Source organism: Pteropus vampyrus, unplaced genomic scaffold, assembly GCF_000151845.1.
Source record: "Pteropus vampyrus isolate Shadow unplaced genomic scaffold, Pvam_2.0 Scaffold20, whole genome shotgun sequence".
Lineage (NCBI taxonomy): Eukaryota > Metazoa > Chordata > Mammalia > Chiroptera > Pteropodidae > Pteropus > Pteropus vampyrus.
This window is the reverse complement of record NW_011888801.1, coordinates 3799223-3819516: the sequence shown is the minus strand read 5'-3', so window position 1 is coordinate 3819516 and position 20294 is coordinate 3799223. Positions and strand designations below refer to the sequence as shown.

The window sequence follows — 20294 nt, the reverse complement described above, 5'->3', positions numbered from 1 at the left end:
TGTCTAGTATTCAGGGCAAGAAGTGGATTTAGAAATGAACACAGAGATTTACGAAGGCTATTTGTTCCAATTCAGAAATTGTAACAACATGAAGCCAGCCATAAACCTATGGCCTGGCTGGGAACATATACCTTCTGCTCTCTGAAAATCTGCAAACTAAAATGCATTGCTTGTGATAAAGATGCTAAAGGATGGGGGCAGGAGGTTACACAGAATATAAGAAATTAAGATTTAAGAGGAATAAAAGAGCATGGGCTTCATCTAAACTACAATTATTTCTCTAAAAATAAACCCACAGCACAATGGTATCAAAGAGATCTCTACTCAATAGGCAAGCTAAGGACATAGTCTCTCTCACTTGGCTATAGCCACTGAGCGTGCTCAGAGAGGCCTCAGGTGTGACCTCTGCTCCCCTGTGAGCAGTGGAGGGGCCAGGCAATCTATCATGGTGTTCATCTTGTCAGCCCTGGTGCTTTGCCGCTGCTGTCTGTCACCTTGGTGGATGAGACCTGCTTAAGGGCAATCATGTCAATCTCTATGTGACCACTCAGTCTAAGGCAGAAAGATGATGTTGACAGGCAAAGTCAACAGAAGGTACCAAAAGCTAAAGTCATAGCCTTCCCACAGGGATGCAATGCAGGCCATTTTTTTTTCTTTAGCTTTTCTTTATTTTCACTTTCTCTTTTTCTTTTATTCTCATGACAGAGGTTAAGGCATACAGAACTTGCCTTCAGAGCTGATCATCTCGGATAAACCTGTTGCCCTCTGAGTTTTTCCCATAGTAAACATAGCGACATTTCCCCAGGACACCTGAAAAATAAAAGGGAACACATCATTACGAACCACAATTATAGCAAGGACCAATTGGTTCTGTAAAGCAGAAACATAACACAAGCTTAAAACCAATGGGTGGCAGCAAATGAATTAAGTCTCAGAGAGAGAGAGACCCTACTTTCTTGTCCTCAGATTTGATATTCAAATAAAATGTCACCAGAGCACAGGCTCCTAGGAATAACATGGTTCCTGCATGATGTCTCTTCATATTCCAGAGACTTTTCTAGTTTGGCCAATTACTCCTCAAAATAAAGCCTAACCTTCTCCTTTCTCCAGGTCCCCTTAGCAATTTCTAAAAATAGAAAATTAAGAGTTTTAACATGGCCCCAGCTCAAGCAAATAATGTGGAACAGTCTTCCCAGAATGTGAATATTTCCAAGTCCTTTATCATGAACCATTTTGTTAACTTCCAGAAAGAACCTTTCAAATCCCAAGAGGCATCAGGCACATAACGGATGATTAAGGAGAGCGGTGGTGTTGACAAAATGCCACATGGAAAGTAACAAGAGTCTCCAACATTAAATGGCTTTTTCTCATAGGCATCCTGAACTGTATTCTCAGGTTGGAATGCATTTAATTTTCATCTTCAGTTTTATTTTAACTTATTATGTGGCTTCCTATACAGCTTTCTTCTCATTCAAGAGAATTATAGGAGGACAAGGACTTACTTATGAAAAATGCCCCTAGAATTGGGTCAAATCTTTTAATCAACTCAATATTTATTCTAAATATCTATACGAAGTCACCTGCCATAGTTATTATGAAAGCTTTGTGGGATTATTAAGGAAAAATAAGTTGTAAGACAATATTCAAAATAAAAATTTGATTTTTACAACATTGTATTTTCTTCTACTTTTAGAAAAGCTAAAATTCAGCTTCACAGAGTTGTCTTATTAATAGCACTTGAGTCTCTGATGCATGCATAACCGGGAAAAAAAAAACGAGAAACTAGATGTCCACAAAACATTAATTTATGAGCCTCAAATCTGCCTATAAAGAGAGCTATCTATATGGAGGATTTTTTCCCCCCATCAGTTTGATAGTAGGAAACCAATAATCACCAACTATTTTTCATCTGGGATAAATTAGCACTTGAAATAATCCAGGTTCTTCACATCAGAAGTTCTAAGTAGTAAATATTTTTGTGATTGTACAAGAGATATTTCTCCACCGCAGAACTTTAAGCCTTATTCTTAAATAAAGACTACACGTGACTCTCAGAAACTTTTAAGGACAGGGTAGATGTTCCTTGGTTTGGATGGCATAGGAGGAAGCTGGGGATTGCTGGGGTTACAGACTCTCCAAGAATTAGCAATAGGGGAGGATGACATTGTTCCACAGACTCTAACTGGTCTTGGGCATGCCCTCATTACTTCTCTTTTCTGCCGTGCTCCTATGAGCAAGTTTGCTGTGGACCAGACTTCTCCCCTGGCTATGCTTTCTCCTTGGCCACCCATCCTCAATTACTGTTTTTGAGTTTTGGTCTGGTGCCTGGAAACACTGAGCTTGGATGAAACCTCCCTGAGACCTTTCTTCAGACTAAAATGATTCTTCTGGCTGTTGGCAGTGAGCTGTTCCCTTTTTGTGCTGAATTATGTAGCACCTGGGGTTGGACTAATATTGTCACCAATGCCAGAACCGTTCTGTGGGCTTGGCTCTCCAGGATCTGGTCCAACAACCATATCTCCTACAGGTCTGGTTGGGAGTGCTTAGAGGTTTCTGAAAATCTATAAGATGCTTCCTCAAACATAATTGATTCAAATACAACTTCAAGAAACTGAGAGAATGAAGCAGGGGGATGTTCATTTCTTTCTACAGTACCAAGACTACATGAATTTTTATAAAAAGGAATGGAAAAGGCTGTCACATATCATAAAGAACAGCCTTTCTCTTAAGTGAAAGAATGAAAGTCAGACACGCACACACACCACCCACCAGTGGGTACATTCATTCTCTGCTATAAACTTCCCAGTACATTCAAGACTGAATTTCTTTTCTCTACCCGTTCTCCATGATAAACATCATCTCCATATCTTGCCTAAATGTAACCTGGACATAGGCTGGAAATATTCTGGAAATAGGCCGTATATCCTGGAACATGGGCCCTAACAAGAAAGAGGTGAAGTGTCTGAGCCACGTTCCCCAGGCCTTCTTTCTGGTCGGCATTGATAAAAGTCTGTTTTAAAGCCTGCCCTGTTCCTTTAGGCCTGGAAGCAAGACTCTTTATAGATATCCTGGTGAGAGAGCGCTGTTTGATGAATGCAGGAGACTGCAGTGAGGTGTCAGAGCTTGGGAAATGAGGCAAGGACATGAGGTATTAATATTGTCAATGATCTCTTGATGGGAAAACGGATACCACACTCACCGTCAGATTTAAATAGACATCAAGTACATTAATGACAAAAGGGCAGACTTCAAACAAAGGGTCTGTGTAGTGGGGAGCAGAGCTAGTCTCTGCGCTGGCAATAACCTGATCTGAAAAGACACTGTCAGGGCTTGAGACAGGCCCAGGATTGTGTGTGGTGACAGAAAACAGAGATGCTGACAGAGATACCAGTGCCATATTATGCCAAGGATATTCTAATGCTGTCTGCTGCTCTAACGAAAGCTGACATCACTCCATATCACTTAGGGTCTTCTCCGCCTGCCCCTGCAGAAAATTTCTCCCTAAACATCATAACAAAACTCGCTGTTGTTATAAAGTTCCTGGCAGCCCTGTCCTGTCAGAGCACTGGGGTCAAGAGACCTAAGGATAACCTCAGTCAAGCTAAATTTGGACTTTGCAGGAGGACCCACTCAGCCCACCCCGCCCTGATATCTTGGCTACTTGAGGTGATTAGAGTGCCAACGTGTGAGGAGCTGTCTCCTTGAATAAAACCCTTAAAGGGAAGGCACTCAGTCTGAGGGCTGCTCCAGAACTGCACGGAGATGGCCTGGCAGCCCCAAATGAAATCCAGCTGCTGGTGCTCCTCTGGGGAGAAAGGTGGTCTGGCTACCAATGGTTAAAATCAGGCTGAAATTTTTAAACCTGAACTGCCTGCAATTGCATAAATTCAGCAAATGTTGCCTCTGTTGAGACTCTCACCCAAGCTGAGCTCACAGTTGGGAAATGATAATCCCCCAAATGGAACTTTTATGCTCAATAAACAAACAAACAAATAACATTAATAAGAAGGGGAGTGGAGGAGTACAGTGCCATGTGCGGCCACAGCACTTTATTTATCACAGAGGTTATTTGTGAAATCATAGGATCTGCTCATAAATTGAGGTGGTGGTATGTTTCTCTTTCTCTTGCTCTCCCCATGGCCCTCCTTCTCCGGTGAGTACAACTGCCATAAACTGTGAAAATTACGGAGGGAACAGTCTGCTTGCAAAGAACATTTTGATGGGGAGGCACTCAGGGACTGGAATTTGGGAACCCGCTGGTTTTGACTCAGTAGGTGGCGGTTTCCATGTATATCTGCAATGCATTCATTTGTTTGTATCTCCTAGAACTATAATGTCTTGGGACTGGAGGGGGAACAACACATTTAATGGCATACGTAGTGTTTTTAATTAAAATATCTGGCTTTGGCCATAATAAGTGAAACAGGCTTGCAGTGCATCAAGACAATGTGTAGCTGTCTGTACGCAGTTTCTTTTTAGCCACCCCCCCCCCCTCCAAATGACAGCATGTTATCCCCCTGGGAAATCCTTTCCTGCCAAATGAGACTCCTAATTTTTCTTAAGTAGCCAGCTCTGCCATCACCATAAGTTCTTAAAACTATAATTATGAAAAAAAAAATGTATTGGGAAGAAACTATTTTAAAGAGGTCCTTTATCTTTTAAATGTTTCCCCCCTCTGGAATGGATATTCAAATTATGCAGGTTAAGTTACAACCTTGGGGCTGCCTGAGGGTGTGGGAATCAGCCTCTTTTTTGGATGCAAGGCTCTGATCACAGGGATGCTGTTAGAGACTCCATTAGGAGAGAAGAAAACTCTCTGTGTATAAACCCAGCTCTGCCCCTAACAGTTTATGACCATGTTTGTGTCACTTTTCCTCACAAGGCTGGTCTCCCCATTTGTAAAATAAGGGCAAGGGGCCAGATAATCTCAGAGGTTCTTCTTAGTTCTGAAATAGATAAATTAGTATTTTCAAATGTCTCCCTTATGAAGATGAGGATGTCGGGTCCAATGTTGCCTGATGTAGCAGGCAGATCCAATGGTCAGTTAATGAAAAATTTGATTTGGACTAAGCTTTTGAAACCCATCCAGCTCATTCCCATAATATATAGAAGGGGAGCTCTGTTGGACCTCATAACCCCCAAGGAAAGAATTTCCACTAACTTCTCTGTAACCTGTGTTTCATACTCATCTGGAAAGTGCTCACCATTAACTAGCCTATGTCCTACTAGCTTTGATTTCAATCTCATAACTATATTCAACAGAACTAAAGACTAAATATCAGAGTCGGAGGTCTACCATTTGTATTTTAGTTGTGAAAAAATATAGTTTTTACTTATACCAATACGAACTTATTGGATGATGCATTACAGGTTGGACCAATAAATCCATATTTGTAAAATAAAGTATCAATCTTGTTATCATTATTAATATTAGTTTCAGTAATCATCATTTTAAATGCTATTATCACAAATGTTTGTTAAGTGTAGCTGTGTAATGACAAACAGATTTTAATGTTTGTGATCACTAGGAGCTTATAATTAGGCAGTGCTACAAAACAGACAAGGGACAGAGGGCTCCTCGAGGAACTCTTGCTCTCCAATCTGTATGAGTAAAGGAAAAAACTAGACTCTTTATGGCCTCTGAAAATAGCAACAACAGTGTTGTGAAGAGGTGGGTGACAGAGAAGAAAAGAGTATTTGGAGAGTCTTTCTGGTCTATTGTGGAAGGTTCTGGAACTATGCTTCCATGTGATACTATACATACTTGTTCACATGTCACATTTACAATACTAACTCCTCCCCAATTTCTAATACCCAGCGCCTGAAACAGTACTTAGAACAGAGGAGGTATTCAGTAAATATACGTTGAATAGATTAATTAATACTGCTAAAATTGTTATCAATATACAATTTAAACAAAATACACAAAGTTCAACAATTTCAATTGTTGAACACTCATACTTTAACCTCTGGTAAGACTACAGATGTTTGAAATGCTTTAAGAATACATATAGCTTAAATATTTGCTTTATTAAAGAAGGGGGCAAAGTAACAGAAGGCAACGGCTTCAATTCCTAGACAACAGTGTTGTTTTTATGCTGAACATTTTTCTCCCATGAAAACAAAGCAATCACAATGTCTGGCTGGAAAGAGAGAAGCGAACTGAACATTATCATCCAGTGTTAAGAGCTGTAAACATCATACACAGGAAAAGACATTCCCCAGAAAGCACATTCCTCGCTCTTTGTTATGTGCAGGCTGTGAGTAAACTGGGACCGGGGGCAGGAATAAACACCCATGTTTTATGATCTTGAGAAGTGGCTGGAGCAGTACCCAGAGGTCAGTCTGTGTGATGTGCTATCAGCTCTGCTGTGGATATCACAGAGGATTTAGCACAGCCTGCGGAATTACAGGCGCCTAACACAACATCCTCCTTCAGTGTAAGCTACTTAAATACTAAGTAAGGCAAAACGAAAAGAAGAGAGATTTTAAAAGGTCTTAAAGGAAGGGGTTGCTTGGAAGCAGTTTTTGTGGAAGGAGAACACTGTCTGTACTCCATGCTGGGCATATTTTTGCTTCTTCTGCAGACCTATCTCAGAAGCCTCAGGCTGGGAATAAAATGGGGAAAGGCTCTCCACCTGGTCCGGGGAGGGTAAAGAAGGCAAAGAAGAAAGTGAGACTTCCTTTTCAAACTAGCTGAGTGTGACTTCAGGCCAAGTGTCTCAGTTTATAATCTGCATCTCGGGTTGGAATGGGATGCGAGGGTCTCGCAGAGCTTGCTAACCACAAGGTCTGTAAGGGCCTCTTCCTGTCTTCATCATGGACTGAGGGGCATACTGTCCTTGCTAAATACTGCAGTGGTCACTCCCAACAGTACTGCCCAAGGGATGCTTCCAAGTGTCTCAAATGAGTGACTTTTGAACTCTTCTTTATTACATAAAACAAACCCACAAGAGGTATTCTGGCTCCACCATGCTGACCCTGATATTTTGCAATGGTGGACATTAGAATTCTGCCATTTGACCCCAAAGATGTTTTGGATTCAGGCTTATGAATATAAACATGTAAACTAGTAATTTTTCTTTCAGAAAGCATTATTTATAGCAAGCTCCACTTAGTAAATATAATTCCTGAATTTTTAAATTCAAACTATCCTATTTTTAACATTTTTATTTTTATTTTATTGAATTCATTTTCAACGAGATCAATTCTTTTCCATGTAATTTTTACATTAAGTTTAAATTCCACAATCAGAATTTACCAAATATTAAATTTTACTGATTATGTCTTCTAAATCTTTGAAAGTATGTATCTTACAAAGTCACATTTCCTTGAGTAAAATTTTACAGATCTAAATTGTGACAGGAAGACTTAGGTCTTCTATTAAAGTTTAGTCAGCACATTTTATTGTGTGTAATTTTACTTCATTTCAATCTTATTTTGTTTTCATTATTTCTACCAAGGTGAATTCCTCCCCATGAATTTGTGCAATTTTCAATATACCAACAAGATATAAATTTTAGTCTATTTTCATCCATAATAAATTACATTATGTACAGCTTTAGTTGCTATCAGTTTTGTTTCAGGTTGATTATTTTTACCAGCAATGTTTATTATAAATTAAAGTAAATGATAGCTTTTATTCATTTCTTAGCACAAGGAGTATGTAAGACAAAAGTAAATACTCTGGTTGCATGGTAAGATCCAAATTGTGGGATTATAACATGCTGCTTTCTATTAAACACCAGTCAAAAAACACAGTATGGGCCACCTAATCAAGGGTTAGGATGCTTCCATATCCTGAAAGAAAGATGACACAAATGCCAGGCAACATATTCTTTTCAGAAAAGGGCATCTGGCCCCAATGCTCAGTCCCCTGCAGTGAGGCCTGATGGAGGGTTAAACTTTCCACCAAGAAAGAACAGATTACATAGCCTGCTTAGACAAACGCTGGGCTTTGTCAAGTCGCACCAGCGTCTTTGCAAGGAAGAGAAAGCAGGGGAAGGAAGCCAGTCAGCAGGGAAAGGATCTCGGCAAAATCTGTACTGAAGGTGATAGGAATGCACAGCTGAGAAGCCAGCCTCCCCGCCCAGGGAAGGTTGCACAAATGGTCACGTGAGTGGGCAGACAAGTTGACATGTGATGAGCCAGAGCCTGTGGAAAATACACTCCAGGCTCTAGGGGGTAGCTGAAATGAGGCTTGTCATTTTAGAAGATGAGACAGAGGTGGGAAATGCTGGGCAAGTTTTTCCCTCGATAATCTGTGTGGGAAATGTAAAAGCTGGTCCAAGACTGGGACATAATTGCATCTTTGAGTGGATCCTTAGTAACCAGCTTCGCTGTCCCACCTTGAGCCCCTGGTTCCTGCATTCAGGTTGCAGATGCCATGTCCAAACACAGAACTGATCAGGCCATTCTAAGTCCTTACCACATTGAAGAAATACTAGGCTGACAGATTTAAAAGTTACCTGGCAGTGGATGTTTCCATTATGTGAATCCTGGAAAGAAAATGGTCAATATGCTTTTCCTGAGATGTCAATGTTTTTTGAATTCCTTTCTTTGTATTGGGGGTGGTGTGGGTAAGCGGAGACTGCTAAGAAAGAATCCTAGGTCTGTGGGGAGCTCACTTGCTCCCTTTTTGGAATAACATTAATATGAGTGGCTCTTATCTCTATACATGCTGTATTTTAATCAAATAAGAACATATGCATATCAGAGATCAAATGCCGTAGTAAATATGTCCTTGCTCTAACAACATCTACCCCCTGACCTGAAAAAACACTGCTAAATCTTCTTAGTCATCCCAATTTTTGTTTTTCTCCTCAGGTGACATTTTGTACCAGCTTAAAATGAAGCCAGAAACACTTTTTACTCTGACTTCTTAAATAATGATTTATTTATATACTCCTATATGATACTTTATTGTTTTGTTATACTTTCCAATAAACTTAAACACAGAATTGGGAAATTTTTCTTTAAAAGTATGCCCTTTACCTCTGTCAAATAATACTCACGAGGACAGACTTTAAAAATCTTCATTTTGGGTAATCTCTTCATTGTGTAGAGGAAAAGGAGGTTCAAAGTAGCTTCCCAAGGTCAGGGTCACGGTACCAGATCTGACACCTATCCAAGTTTACCTTTCTACAATTCAGCTAGTTCTGAATTATAGGACACTGCCTATAAGTCAGGACAGAACGTCGAGATCACCAACAAACCCTGACTTTAGGCTGACTGTTACCTACCTTTCCTAAGGGAGAAACTTGAATTTTCAAGGCTTATTTGGTGTGAGTGTATTCCTCTCTCCCTCATCTCTGTACTCTGTGTGGGGTTTAATGGGTTTGAGATGAGCTGGATTCTAAAGTGCATGCCAAGATGGGATGCAAATCAGTTAAGATTTGTGAAGTTTCCTTCAGCAATGCTCACTGACGGATGTCACATACACCAGGACAGTGGTCAAGTGTTATAGTTTCATTTTTCTTTCTTGGGTCTTGACAGAGGGACTCAGAAATCTTTCAAATAGGTGAGAGAAAAAAAAGAAAAATTCCACCCCTGCACTACATCCACCATTCCCACTATTAGCTCCACATTTATCTTTTCCACCTTCCCTCTTAAGTTGGGAGCATTGCCACTAGAGGGCAGCATGAATTTAGGAAAAACAGCAGCTTCCTTTAAAAAAAAATGATGGCAACTATTCAGGGAGGGTCATTAAAGACACACTGTGCTTTTGGTCACCAATTATAGGTTCCGCAATGATCAATATGTCATGTTTGTTCAATTTATGCTGAAGAGAATGGGGCTACCAGACGCCCCCCTTTTGGGCTCCTCTGGCCTCGATTTCAGGGACTGATTTTCTTTACCATCAATTGCTCTAATTAATCTTCCAGGCTCAGGGGTTGGGGGTTTTTGCATATCACCCACATAAATGTAAAGAAGCATGCAAACTAATAACAAAGATACATTCCTATATTTCTTAGAAGATCATTTTTACCATGGAAGTCCGAAAAGAAGTTATGCCACCCAACAGGAGTTACCAATCATCATTTGGTAATTGAAAACATAAAAAAAAAAAAACCAACAGCATAAAAATAAAAAATAAAATTGGATCAATAAGACATATAAAAGGTGGGTGTACTCCATCAATGGAAACCACAGCTGCCTCCTTTTAAGGCCCTCCCTGCCCCAAACCTACCCAGCCATTGTCTTCCCTCTTAGACTGCCTGGCCCAGATTAATCAGAAAAGAGAGGCAGAAGCTACTCAAAGATAAAATAATAATTCCATTTTCTGTTCAGTCATCATTCAGTCACCATCAGTAGTCTCTGGCACATGAGCCAGTGATTATTTTCATGCTGAGAATAACAAATGACCACCTCACAGGAGGAAAGAGGTACTCATGGGTTTCCCAGAATTTTAAGCATATTATTTAAACAAACAAACAAACAAACAAAGAAACAAATAAAGGCATGGCATTCCAGAAAATGGCATTTTAAATTAGAATTTTCTAGAATTAAAACAAACAAGTAGGTTCAATCGGAGAAGGGAGTAAAAATAATTGATGTTAATAGACTAGGGGACTGAGCTGAGTCCAGGTGTGGCTCTCCATTTCAGCTGAGAGACTTCTCAAGGGGTCAGTGAAGCAAGTATAAAATGGCTCTCACACACTTCCTTCCCTTATAGAAAAGTCATGTGATTGACCAGACACTAGGGGAATATTGGGTTCCAGGTAATTGACTAAATTAACTCATTAACTTATCTTTCACTAGCAACCATTTTTGAATCTTCCCTCATACATGACACCATAGTGACCACACCTGAGTACTTCTTCAAGCAGTTATAGTGAGGACGATACAGTTGGGGAGTTTAGCTGCAGTGGGAAGACTGCTCATTGTCTGTTTCTCAGGGTCTTAGGGTCTCCTTACATATGTGCGAAAGGATGGAGATGACAGCTTTCTATCCATACTTCATGAGCCTAGGACATGTAGGTACTCGATAATTTTTGTGTGTGTGTGTGGACTACATAAAATTTCTCAGAGTATTTTGTCTGCACTCCAGTGTTAAACATTCTTGGAAATTTAAATGTAGAGGAATTGCATGGATTATCCCCATGACAGTGGTTCTCCAAGTTGCCCATGTATTAGAAACACCTGAAAGCCTTGTTAAAACAAATTGCTGTGCCCCATCCCTGGAGTTTCTCATTAAGTGGATCTGAGTAGGGGCCAAGTGTTTGCATTTTTGCTGGTTCCCAGGTGACAGTAATGCTGCTGATTGGGGACCAACCTTTAAGAAACACTGTTTAGGACAACTTAAAAGGCTCCTTTTTCTCCTTTTGAAAAAATATAACTCTTGACATTAGCTTTTATTCTTATAAAGTCAAGACCACTCAAATTCTCAGATAAAAAATCTGGTTGCTGAGGATCCTAAAGTTTGTTGAGTTTTAGGAAAAAGAGGTTTCACTGTCTGCCCAACAGTTGAAAACAAATGGTACCTCAACGTAAGAAAAAAAAAAAAAAGATAATAAAAGGTTGCTGCAGCTCTTTAATATAAAATAAAAAATATGAGTTTAAATTTAAGCAATGGATAGATTATATGAAAGAAGAAAAGAGGTTTTAGATAAGTAGAATAGAATTGAACCTACAAACTATAATTTATGAAGAATAAGATAAAAAAAAATTGCAGAAAAAATTTCCCAGAAAGTCTTTAGCCTCCCTCTAAAATGACAGAATCTTATACGAACAAATCTTAGCAGTGGGGGCCCTCATGCAGAGTTTGAATGGGAACTTTGGCTTTGCTTTCAAGCAGAAATTTATTTTAGGTTTTCAGATCTATTCCTATTAGAAAGCTCACATCAAAAGTGGGGAAAACCTCCACAGCTCTGTCTGGTTCTTCAGGCAAAAACTTCTCAAGAGAGTCATTGAAAATAAAGACAAGTTGCTTCTTCTTCTTCTTCTTCTTTTTTTAATTTCAAGTTAAAAAATAATTATCCTCTCAAATTAAATTAAGCAGACCCAGTAACAAGTCGGATTGTCGTAGTTCAAACCCTGCAGGGACTAGGGAAAAGACCTTCCTTCTTTGGGCGCATTAGTCCAGCCTCCGTCTACCCTTCATTAGAATCCAAATAAACTTTTCTTGTACTGATATTACTGTAATCTTTCCTAATTCCAGGACACTATAAATTGCTTTCTCTAAAAAGAAAACAAAAGGAATCTACTGATATATGATCTAACTGAAAAAGTTTGCATTACAAAAAATAACGAAAAGTCTGTCATGGAAGAAAGTGCTGTATAATTCTTGAGCAATAGCAAATCTCACGGCCAAGTGCCAAAATATTTTCATTATTTCCTGGTTTTCAGCTCCCCATCCTCTAACCTACATTAAAAAAAAAAAGTACATATATATGCTAATGCTAATGAAAGAAACTATAGGTTAACAATTAATAGCACAAAGCATTTTATAAAAGCACTAAGAACCTCTTGTACATTTTCTATTATTATTATTACTAATTAATTAATTAATTTTTTTTTTTTTGCCCAGGATAAAGACAAAGTACATAGTATATGAACATATTATAAGGACCTTCATAAGGGTCAGGCTTATTAAAACTTAATGAAGGCACCACAGTCTCTCCAGCTATATTAAGAGGGTTGTACTTTTTGCCTATCGATGGAATGGCCCGGGTCAGAGAGACATTGCTGACAGTGGGTGGTACCAGGTGTTATCTGTCTCTGGAACATACTACTTTGATAGCTTGCAATATTACCCCCTTTAATTTGGCTGGCTTGAATTTGTCAGGATTCACCCTGTGGTGAGGTAACATGCCTCCATATTGGAAAAAAATTGCCCATGAGCCAATGTGAGCCTTGCACCTAATAGAATACATCTGGCCCTGACAGTTTGATGCCCAGCTCTGAGCCACATTCGGCAACACAAATTAACAGCGTAGACATTGCCCACGCTGAGCAGGAAGTAATAACCTGCTACCTGCTACTTGGCCAAAATCTCATTATAAGCCATTAAGGTAATTGAGGGCCAAGACTCTGTGAATATTAGACTCCCTGAGCGCCAGTCGTTAGTTCAACAGAAGAAAGACTGTGAATAGAGGGGGAGGTGGGGCTGACTGGGAAGAAACTGCTTTGGACCATACCGTGAATTCCATCTACAGGGTACTCTATAGCTCTAGGAAATTCTGAGTTGTTTCTCTTCTGCCCCAAAGCCCATATGACTTCTCCTGGGGGGTTGGGGGGGGGCTTAGGACTCCAGGAAGATGATATAATTCTTGGTAGGCCTCCAACAATGCTATACATTTAAAATTTGGTTTAAATAAATATTAGGGACAGGCACAGAGGGAAGAAGGAGGCAAAAGTAATCAGAGTGCTCCATGAAGAATAAGCGTAGAAGCTGGTACAGGGAGAGGGGAAGGGGGAAGCCACCCACTCTCCCTAGAAGATAGAGGCTCTCTAGAATTCCTGCACATATATGAGCCTCCATTCTTCTGTAATGGACAAAGCCAACTCCTTTTCCTATAGGGCTGGCCCTCTTAGTCTCTATCCAGGGTTGGGCTGCTATGGATAACATGGTGTGGGTATTGGGGAGGGAATCAGGGCAGAAGTCTAAACAATCAATCAGCCAACCAGCTGATCAATCAACCTGATTTTCGATACCATGAGAATGGCTCTGAACTATAGTAACTATGAGAGCTATCGATAAATGTTTCCTGGAAAGAATTATATTGGGCCAGGGAGAGAACTAATTGAAAATATAATAACTGTCTACAGAAATCCCTTCTTATCATCCCCCCACACAAATTAAAACACTAATTCATAATAATAAGAATCTACTGTTCGATCATGGGAGCAAATTTATGCAAGCTTTTACCTAACATATAATAAAAAATCCTGAGTGCCATGTCTTCTCTAGAAACCACTAGAAGAAGCCTGGTCAGTAAACTCTCCTGGGCATCGCAAAGTTTCCAAATCATTCTATAGCAGGTCTCAGTGAAAGGCTCCTTAGCCTTGGCATTTTGAATGACTTGGTATTTGGGGAAAAATAAACAGTATGGTTGAGAAAATAGTGTTCCTAAGGGTGAAGATGTCTGAGAGCATCAAGTCCACACTCTGAACAACCTAAGATCATCTTCCTGACTCAGCCACACCAGCCTCATTATTTCTCTTCCCCTAGAGGGTTAAGCACAGTCTGGAGCCTAAAAAATGGCTGCTGTTGGTATAAGTGAGGCCTTCCCTATAACTAGATCCTTCAGGAAAAAACAAATTAATCAACAGCAAGCTGAAGTGGGTTTAATGATTGCATTCTGCATACAATCAGCTTTTCCCTTTTCAAGGGCCATCAATATGTCAAGGGAAGACATATCTGAAGGATATAGCTCTTAACATCAAGGTTATCTATTCTCCACAAGGCTCCCACTCCTAGCCAGGCTGATACTCCACGCTGCCTGTGTCTAACATTTTCATCAACTCTGCAATCAATCAAGGTAATAATGTTGTGCAAAAAATCAATTAACAACGCAATTAAACTTTCCTTATTATCTCAAAGGGCTGAAATAATACCTAAAGGGAAGATAGACTCACTGAACGCAGACATCCATAATCCAATGTGAAAGTGAATTATGAGGTTGGACAGATGCAGGCATGTGCTGGTGCTGTTATTTTCCAGGGGTTATATCTCATTGTGGCAGTGTATCAGTCAGCCCCAATCCCAGACCCTAAAATTCCAAATTACTTTTAAGAAATATATGATGTGCAATATCCATTTCATATTCTCTTTTAAAGATAACCCCCTCCCCTCCAAAAAAATTGAACGGCCATATTATTCAAAGACAAAATGATCTTTCAACAAGAACATAAAATATAAAAGCTATAATAACATTTACATCTGTATAGCACACATCTCTGTAAATGCAGGTCATCTATTATACATAATCTGCAGTGCCTAAGAGGCCCAGGATGCTGCACAACATTTAAAACCCAAATGCATAAATGTGCAAAATCCTATGCTGTGTCTGTGGCTTCCCCCAAGTGGATGTTTCATCCATACCTGCTTACACACACACACGCACGTGTGCACACACGCACGCACGCATGCATACACATGTAGGTAGAAGCACTGGTAACAATAGAGGTATTACTCACTTAACATGAGAACGACTGTATTATTTAGCAATTACACTCAACTTGCCCTGAAAAAATGTCTGTAGAAATTGAGCATTTATAGCATGTAAAAAAGAGACGACTATTAACCTTTTGCTACAGTAAGGACTACCAAGTGCTTGAAATTACACACTGAAATGAGATACACAGACTGAGAAGAAGGGGTTCCCGACATTTACAGGGCTCCTTTTAAACTGTTCAGGGCCCACCTGCAATGGTCGGGCACCACCAGAATAAGTCCTAGAGACTCTAGAAGGAAAACAAGGGCCAGGGGAAGAAAGGTTAAAAAAAAAAAAAGAAAAGTAAAAATCATCAAACAAAAAGTGCCAATGGAAAATTAACATTATTTGAACATCCCCTTAAAAAACAACAACACTGATTTAAAGGATAACTGTGAAAACAGATATCAAATGCAAACGCCCACATAAAACCATCTAGTTCCTCTCTTCATCCACTTGTCCTTCTCTGTCATGGCACCAGAGGTTCCCTATGACTGAGTTTGAGGATCTCGCCAGCACATATAGAAAGCCCAGGAGATTGCCAGAAATTAATGGGAGCCAAAAGAATGGATCTAGGAAGAGACAATTCCAAATTTGGGCCTCGGAGAGTTATCTGAATCAGAAGAAGGAAGGATTTCCCTGTTTCTTTAACAAACATGTTGTTACATAATCTCTAGATTTTGGTAATAAACAGCTATTCTCCCAGCAGTGTGGATTTCCACATATACCACCTGGAGTTGTGCAGGTATTGTTGTTTTCAAATACGATTGCTCAACAATAAATTCCTTTTTGCGAGTTACTCACTTGTAACAAGGATCCATCTTAAGCCAACTTTCCCCTGTTTTCAGTACAGCAAGGAGTAGGGACTGAGCCCCAAATGCAGATTTAAATGAACAGTAAAACAAGACAAATATATACAAATGCTCCATAATTTTTTAAGAAAAATAAAGAAGCAACTCATGATGTACTTTTTGGTGCAGAATTTCAACAGAAAAGTTTAACAGGTTAGTGAATTCTGCCATTTCTTTCCTAACTTTAAGGAACATAATTAATATGTTTTCATTTTCAATGACTATATTGTGTGTGTATCAACTGGAACTGCTCCTGCTGTGTATTTGATTCCACTGACGATGGGGTGGGTTGGATTTTAAATGATGTGTGAGCACTTCTGTTCTTTCCGTGCTCTGGTTTATGTGTTATTCATGACTTATATTACAGACATGGCTGATACACAGATGTAAATGTTATTAAATCTTTTGTATTTTAGAGGCTTTGTGAAAGGCTTCTTTGTTTTCAAATAATTTGCTTAACCACCAAAACTAACCAGTAATATATGACAATATATTGGGAATTTTTTTTTCATTGAATTTTCTCCCCTCTACTGTTATTTTTTTTTTATCAAAATAAAAATGTAGGATAACTTGTCAGATGGAAGAGTTACATCTCTATAGTAATAAAAAGAAATTCATGTGTGTATATATGTACCCATGCACAAGTGTGTGTTTTGTGTGCAAGTGTGTTATATGGGCATGTGGTATGTGAGTAGGTGTGAATATGTTGACATTTATACCAAATCGGAACTCAAAGTCACCCAATTCTCTATTACCTGCCAAAGATGCAGTTGCCTTACTATATTTGGTATCTGACATAATTGTTAATTTCACTTTGTTCCATCCTCTTCACATTTCTCAGAATTTCAATAGAAATGTGGCAGAGGATAAACCTCTTCATATAGATAGCACTTAATCAGTTTGTGCCTCTTGCTGGCTCATTTTTTTTTTTTTTATTGATTTTAAATTTAAACAATGCTCTGAGGCTGAACAATGTACCTCTGCAAATACAACTGACTTGACTGAAGGAGGTGAAGAAAGACAGATATACATTTTGGTCCTGAGAGCAGTAGCCCAGCTTCAAAGAGCTCTAACAGAAGAGAAGGCTCAGACCCCCTCTCCACCCTCAGGACAGTGGCCATACCTGCTGGGTATACCATGTGCCCTTGTGGAAGGTCAAGGAAGGCCTTGGCCACTTTGGGAAGTATGGTGGAGTCCAAAGGTTCATTTCCAGTTCCTGGTCTGTAGTAACTGTCCTGAGCAACTTGTTCGGTTTCTCCAGGCCTTGGTTTCTTAGTATCTGTAGAAAATAATCTTTGAGGGCTATTTCTGTTCCAGTATTATCTAAACAGATTTTCTGTGCTGTGCATAGCTCACAGAGTTGGCACAGTAATATAGACCCTTCCCTTTCCATGTCCCTCTCTTCCTTTCCTTGGTCTGCCTCTTTCTCTCCTAGAATGTCTATGACCCGCACACCAACTCTTGCCTTTCTTGGGGTTTCAATTCCGGAATAAAAAGATAACTGTCCTCTTTCAGATGCCTGTCCTTTCATGCCTTTTCTAAGAAACTAATTCTCTGATCAACTAATTCACTTTAGGATGTTAATAATTGACAATGAAAGAGAGTTTATCACTTCAGGTAAAATATTTTATTTAAAAAAATAGATACATTAAAAATAGACCAACTGAATAAATCTCTAATGGAATTTCAGGCAAAACAGGCAAGTGGGGAAACACTATGCGCCAGGCACAATCAATGATATCCCAAATAAAGAAAGAAAGGGAGATATACTTTCTACATTTGAGCAACGAACAGGCCAGAAAGGGAGAGAGGACTTGTCAAATAAGAATAAGAGCAAAAAAGTTTTCTATAATTATGTTACGTACAAAATGTTATGCGAACATAGAAAAAGGATTAGCTCTGCCTCGGGGAGTGAAGGGTGAGTAGAAGGCATTAAAAAAAGATGTTTTCTGTATCTATATTTCTCTTTTTAGTCGTTAAGTAACAAATATAACATATGTTGTAATAAGTTAAACACAGAGGATATATTTAAAAGCGAAATTATTCCTTTCAAGATTTTTGTGACCACCTCGTATAGAGTGGCCCCCAGGATATACTGTTGGAGAGATATAGATATATAGATGCAGGATATAAGGCAAAGTAAAAATGCAAAAAGCGAAAAAGTACATAAACTCAGTTATTTGGGGGTAGAAAAGAAGAAAAATAAGATTTAAAAAATAAATTCATAACTTCATATGTTTTGCAAAAAGAAACATAGAAAAGATAAACCAAAAACTAATAAGAATGACCACATGGAGTGGGAGGGTGAAAATACGGTGCAGGAGATTAAAATGGGCCTGAGATGTTGCTGAATATATCTCTTTTTATATTTATATTTTACTTATTCAAAAAATAAATTAAAAAGTATGGAAAAAGTAAACCCTAAAACTAAATAAAACTAGAAGAATGAACCTAATTGTATATCAAATAGCATAATGACACAGAAAAAAAATTAAAGTAAATTAGGAACACAATAGTTCAACCACACACCTGAGTGAAATATACACTGAGTAAAAAAAAGGCAAAGAAATCTCAAGCTTTACTTAGCAGGCTTATTGTCGTTAGTGTTATCACTGTTTTAATTCTCATTATTTTGTTTATATTGTAGTATAGAGAAAATGTGTAAATCTAAGAAGTTGTTGGAATTCAAGAATTGCACTGTGACAGAATGGAAATCAAAGAATGAGGGAAAATGTGAGTAGGCAGAATAACAGTACCCAGGATGTCCACACTCTAATCCCTGAAACCTGTATATATGCTTACATGGCAAAAAGGACCCTGCAGAAGTGATTAAGGGTAGGACCTTAGGATGGAGACATTATTCCGGACTATTTAGGTGGGCTTGATCTAATCCTATGAGTCCTTAAATAAGGACAAGGTTTTTAAAGCTGTTGTCAGAGAGGGAGACATGACCATGGAGGAATGATCAGAGAGACGCAATGCCACTGGCTTTGAAGGCTGACAAAGAGGGCAGGAGCCAAGAAATGTGAGAGGCCTCCAGGAAATAGAAAAGGCAAGAAAAGAGATTTTTCCTATGAGTCTCCAGAAAGAAAGACAACACTGTGGACACCTTGATTTTACCTCAATTAAGATCCATGTTAGACTTCTGATCTACAGAACTGTAAGATTTTGTGTTGTTCTAAGCCATTAATTTTGTAATAATTCATTATGGCAGTTCTAGAAAACGAATACAGAAGATGATGATAATTATGATGATCATGATGATGATAATTCTGCTAATTTAAATTGGAGGAATTTGTAATAAATTATTATTAAAACTTATATATGTATGAATGTGTGCATGCACAGATATGTGTAGAACATCTAGCATCCAGATACTGGTTTACAAAAGATATTTTCCACAAAAAATAACCATAGTTCCTTGAGGGAGTAGCTAATTCAGCTTGTGGGCAGAAAATGTATAAAGTGAACTTAAAAGCTCTTGGGACAGAAAGAAGAAAAAGAACACAAAAGGTGGCTTGAAGAAACTCACTCCAGCCCTATTCAGCACTATTGACTATCAAAAGAATAATAATACTAATTAATTTGCCACATTGAATTAAAAAAACTATGCATTCATAATGATATTTAAACACATAAACAAATAAATACAAAGGAAGAAAGAAAGCTCTTATTTAAAGAATGCCAGCTAATTAAATAGAGGTGACACAATTAGAAATTTAAACCACATACTCCAATACAGTATTTCAGGCAAGTATTATCAATGGAAGCTACAATCATTGGGTAAAAGTTTATTGGGGAAGAAAATATTTACACATACTTAGATTGTCATGTTTAGAATACTTAATAATTATAAAGGGGAATATATACCTTTTGAGTGGCTCAATATAGTGGTAACTACATTCATCAACTGATTCATCTTAGCATTACTACGAAAAAGATCGTTAAATGTCATGTGCCTCTTAATTTGATGAACCATACCCAACATCATCTACGCTTGCCAAAACATTAAACCTAAATCAAGTTATGATGGAGCAATCTGAAAAATCTGGAATGTGTGACATTCTACAATGAAACTGACCCAGCCTTTTGAAAAAAATCTAAATGACACGGAAAGCAGAAAAGGTGGAAGGCGTTCTAGATCAATGGTTCTTCAGTTTTAGCAAACATCAGAGTCACCTGGAGTGCTTGTTGCAACACAGATTGCTGGGTCTGCCTCCAAAGTTTTCACTGGGGCATGGCTCCAAAATTTTTATATCTGACAAGTTCCCTAGTAATACTACAA

At 38.7% G+C, this 20294-nt stretch overlaps 1 protein-coding gene across 2 annotated transcripts in view; it reads right to left on the bottom strand.

Annotated features, from left to right (window-relative positions):
• Positions 1 to 647: 647 nt before the first annotated feature.
• Positions 648 to 20294, bottom strand: part of LRMDA (leucine rich melanocyte differentiation associated) — a 999992-nt gene continuing 980345 nt past the window's right edge. The window contains exon 6 of one of the 2 annotated variants that reach the window (XM_011355312.2): positions 648 to 810. In XM_011355312.2, coding sequence (XP_011353614.1) covers positions 731 to 810 — 80 coding nt within the window. In that variant the 3' untranslated portion in view covers positions 648 to 730. The remainder of the gene's footprint in view (positions 811 to 20294) is intronic. The other variant, XM_023527874.1, reaches the window with a different exon arrangement.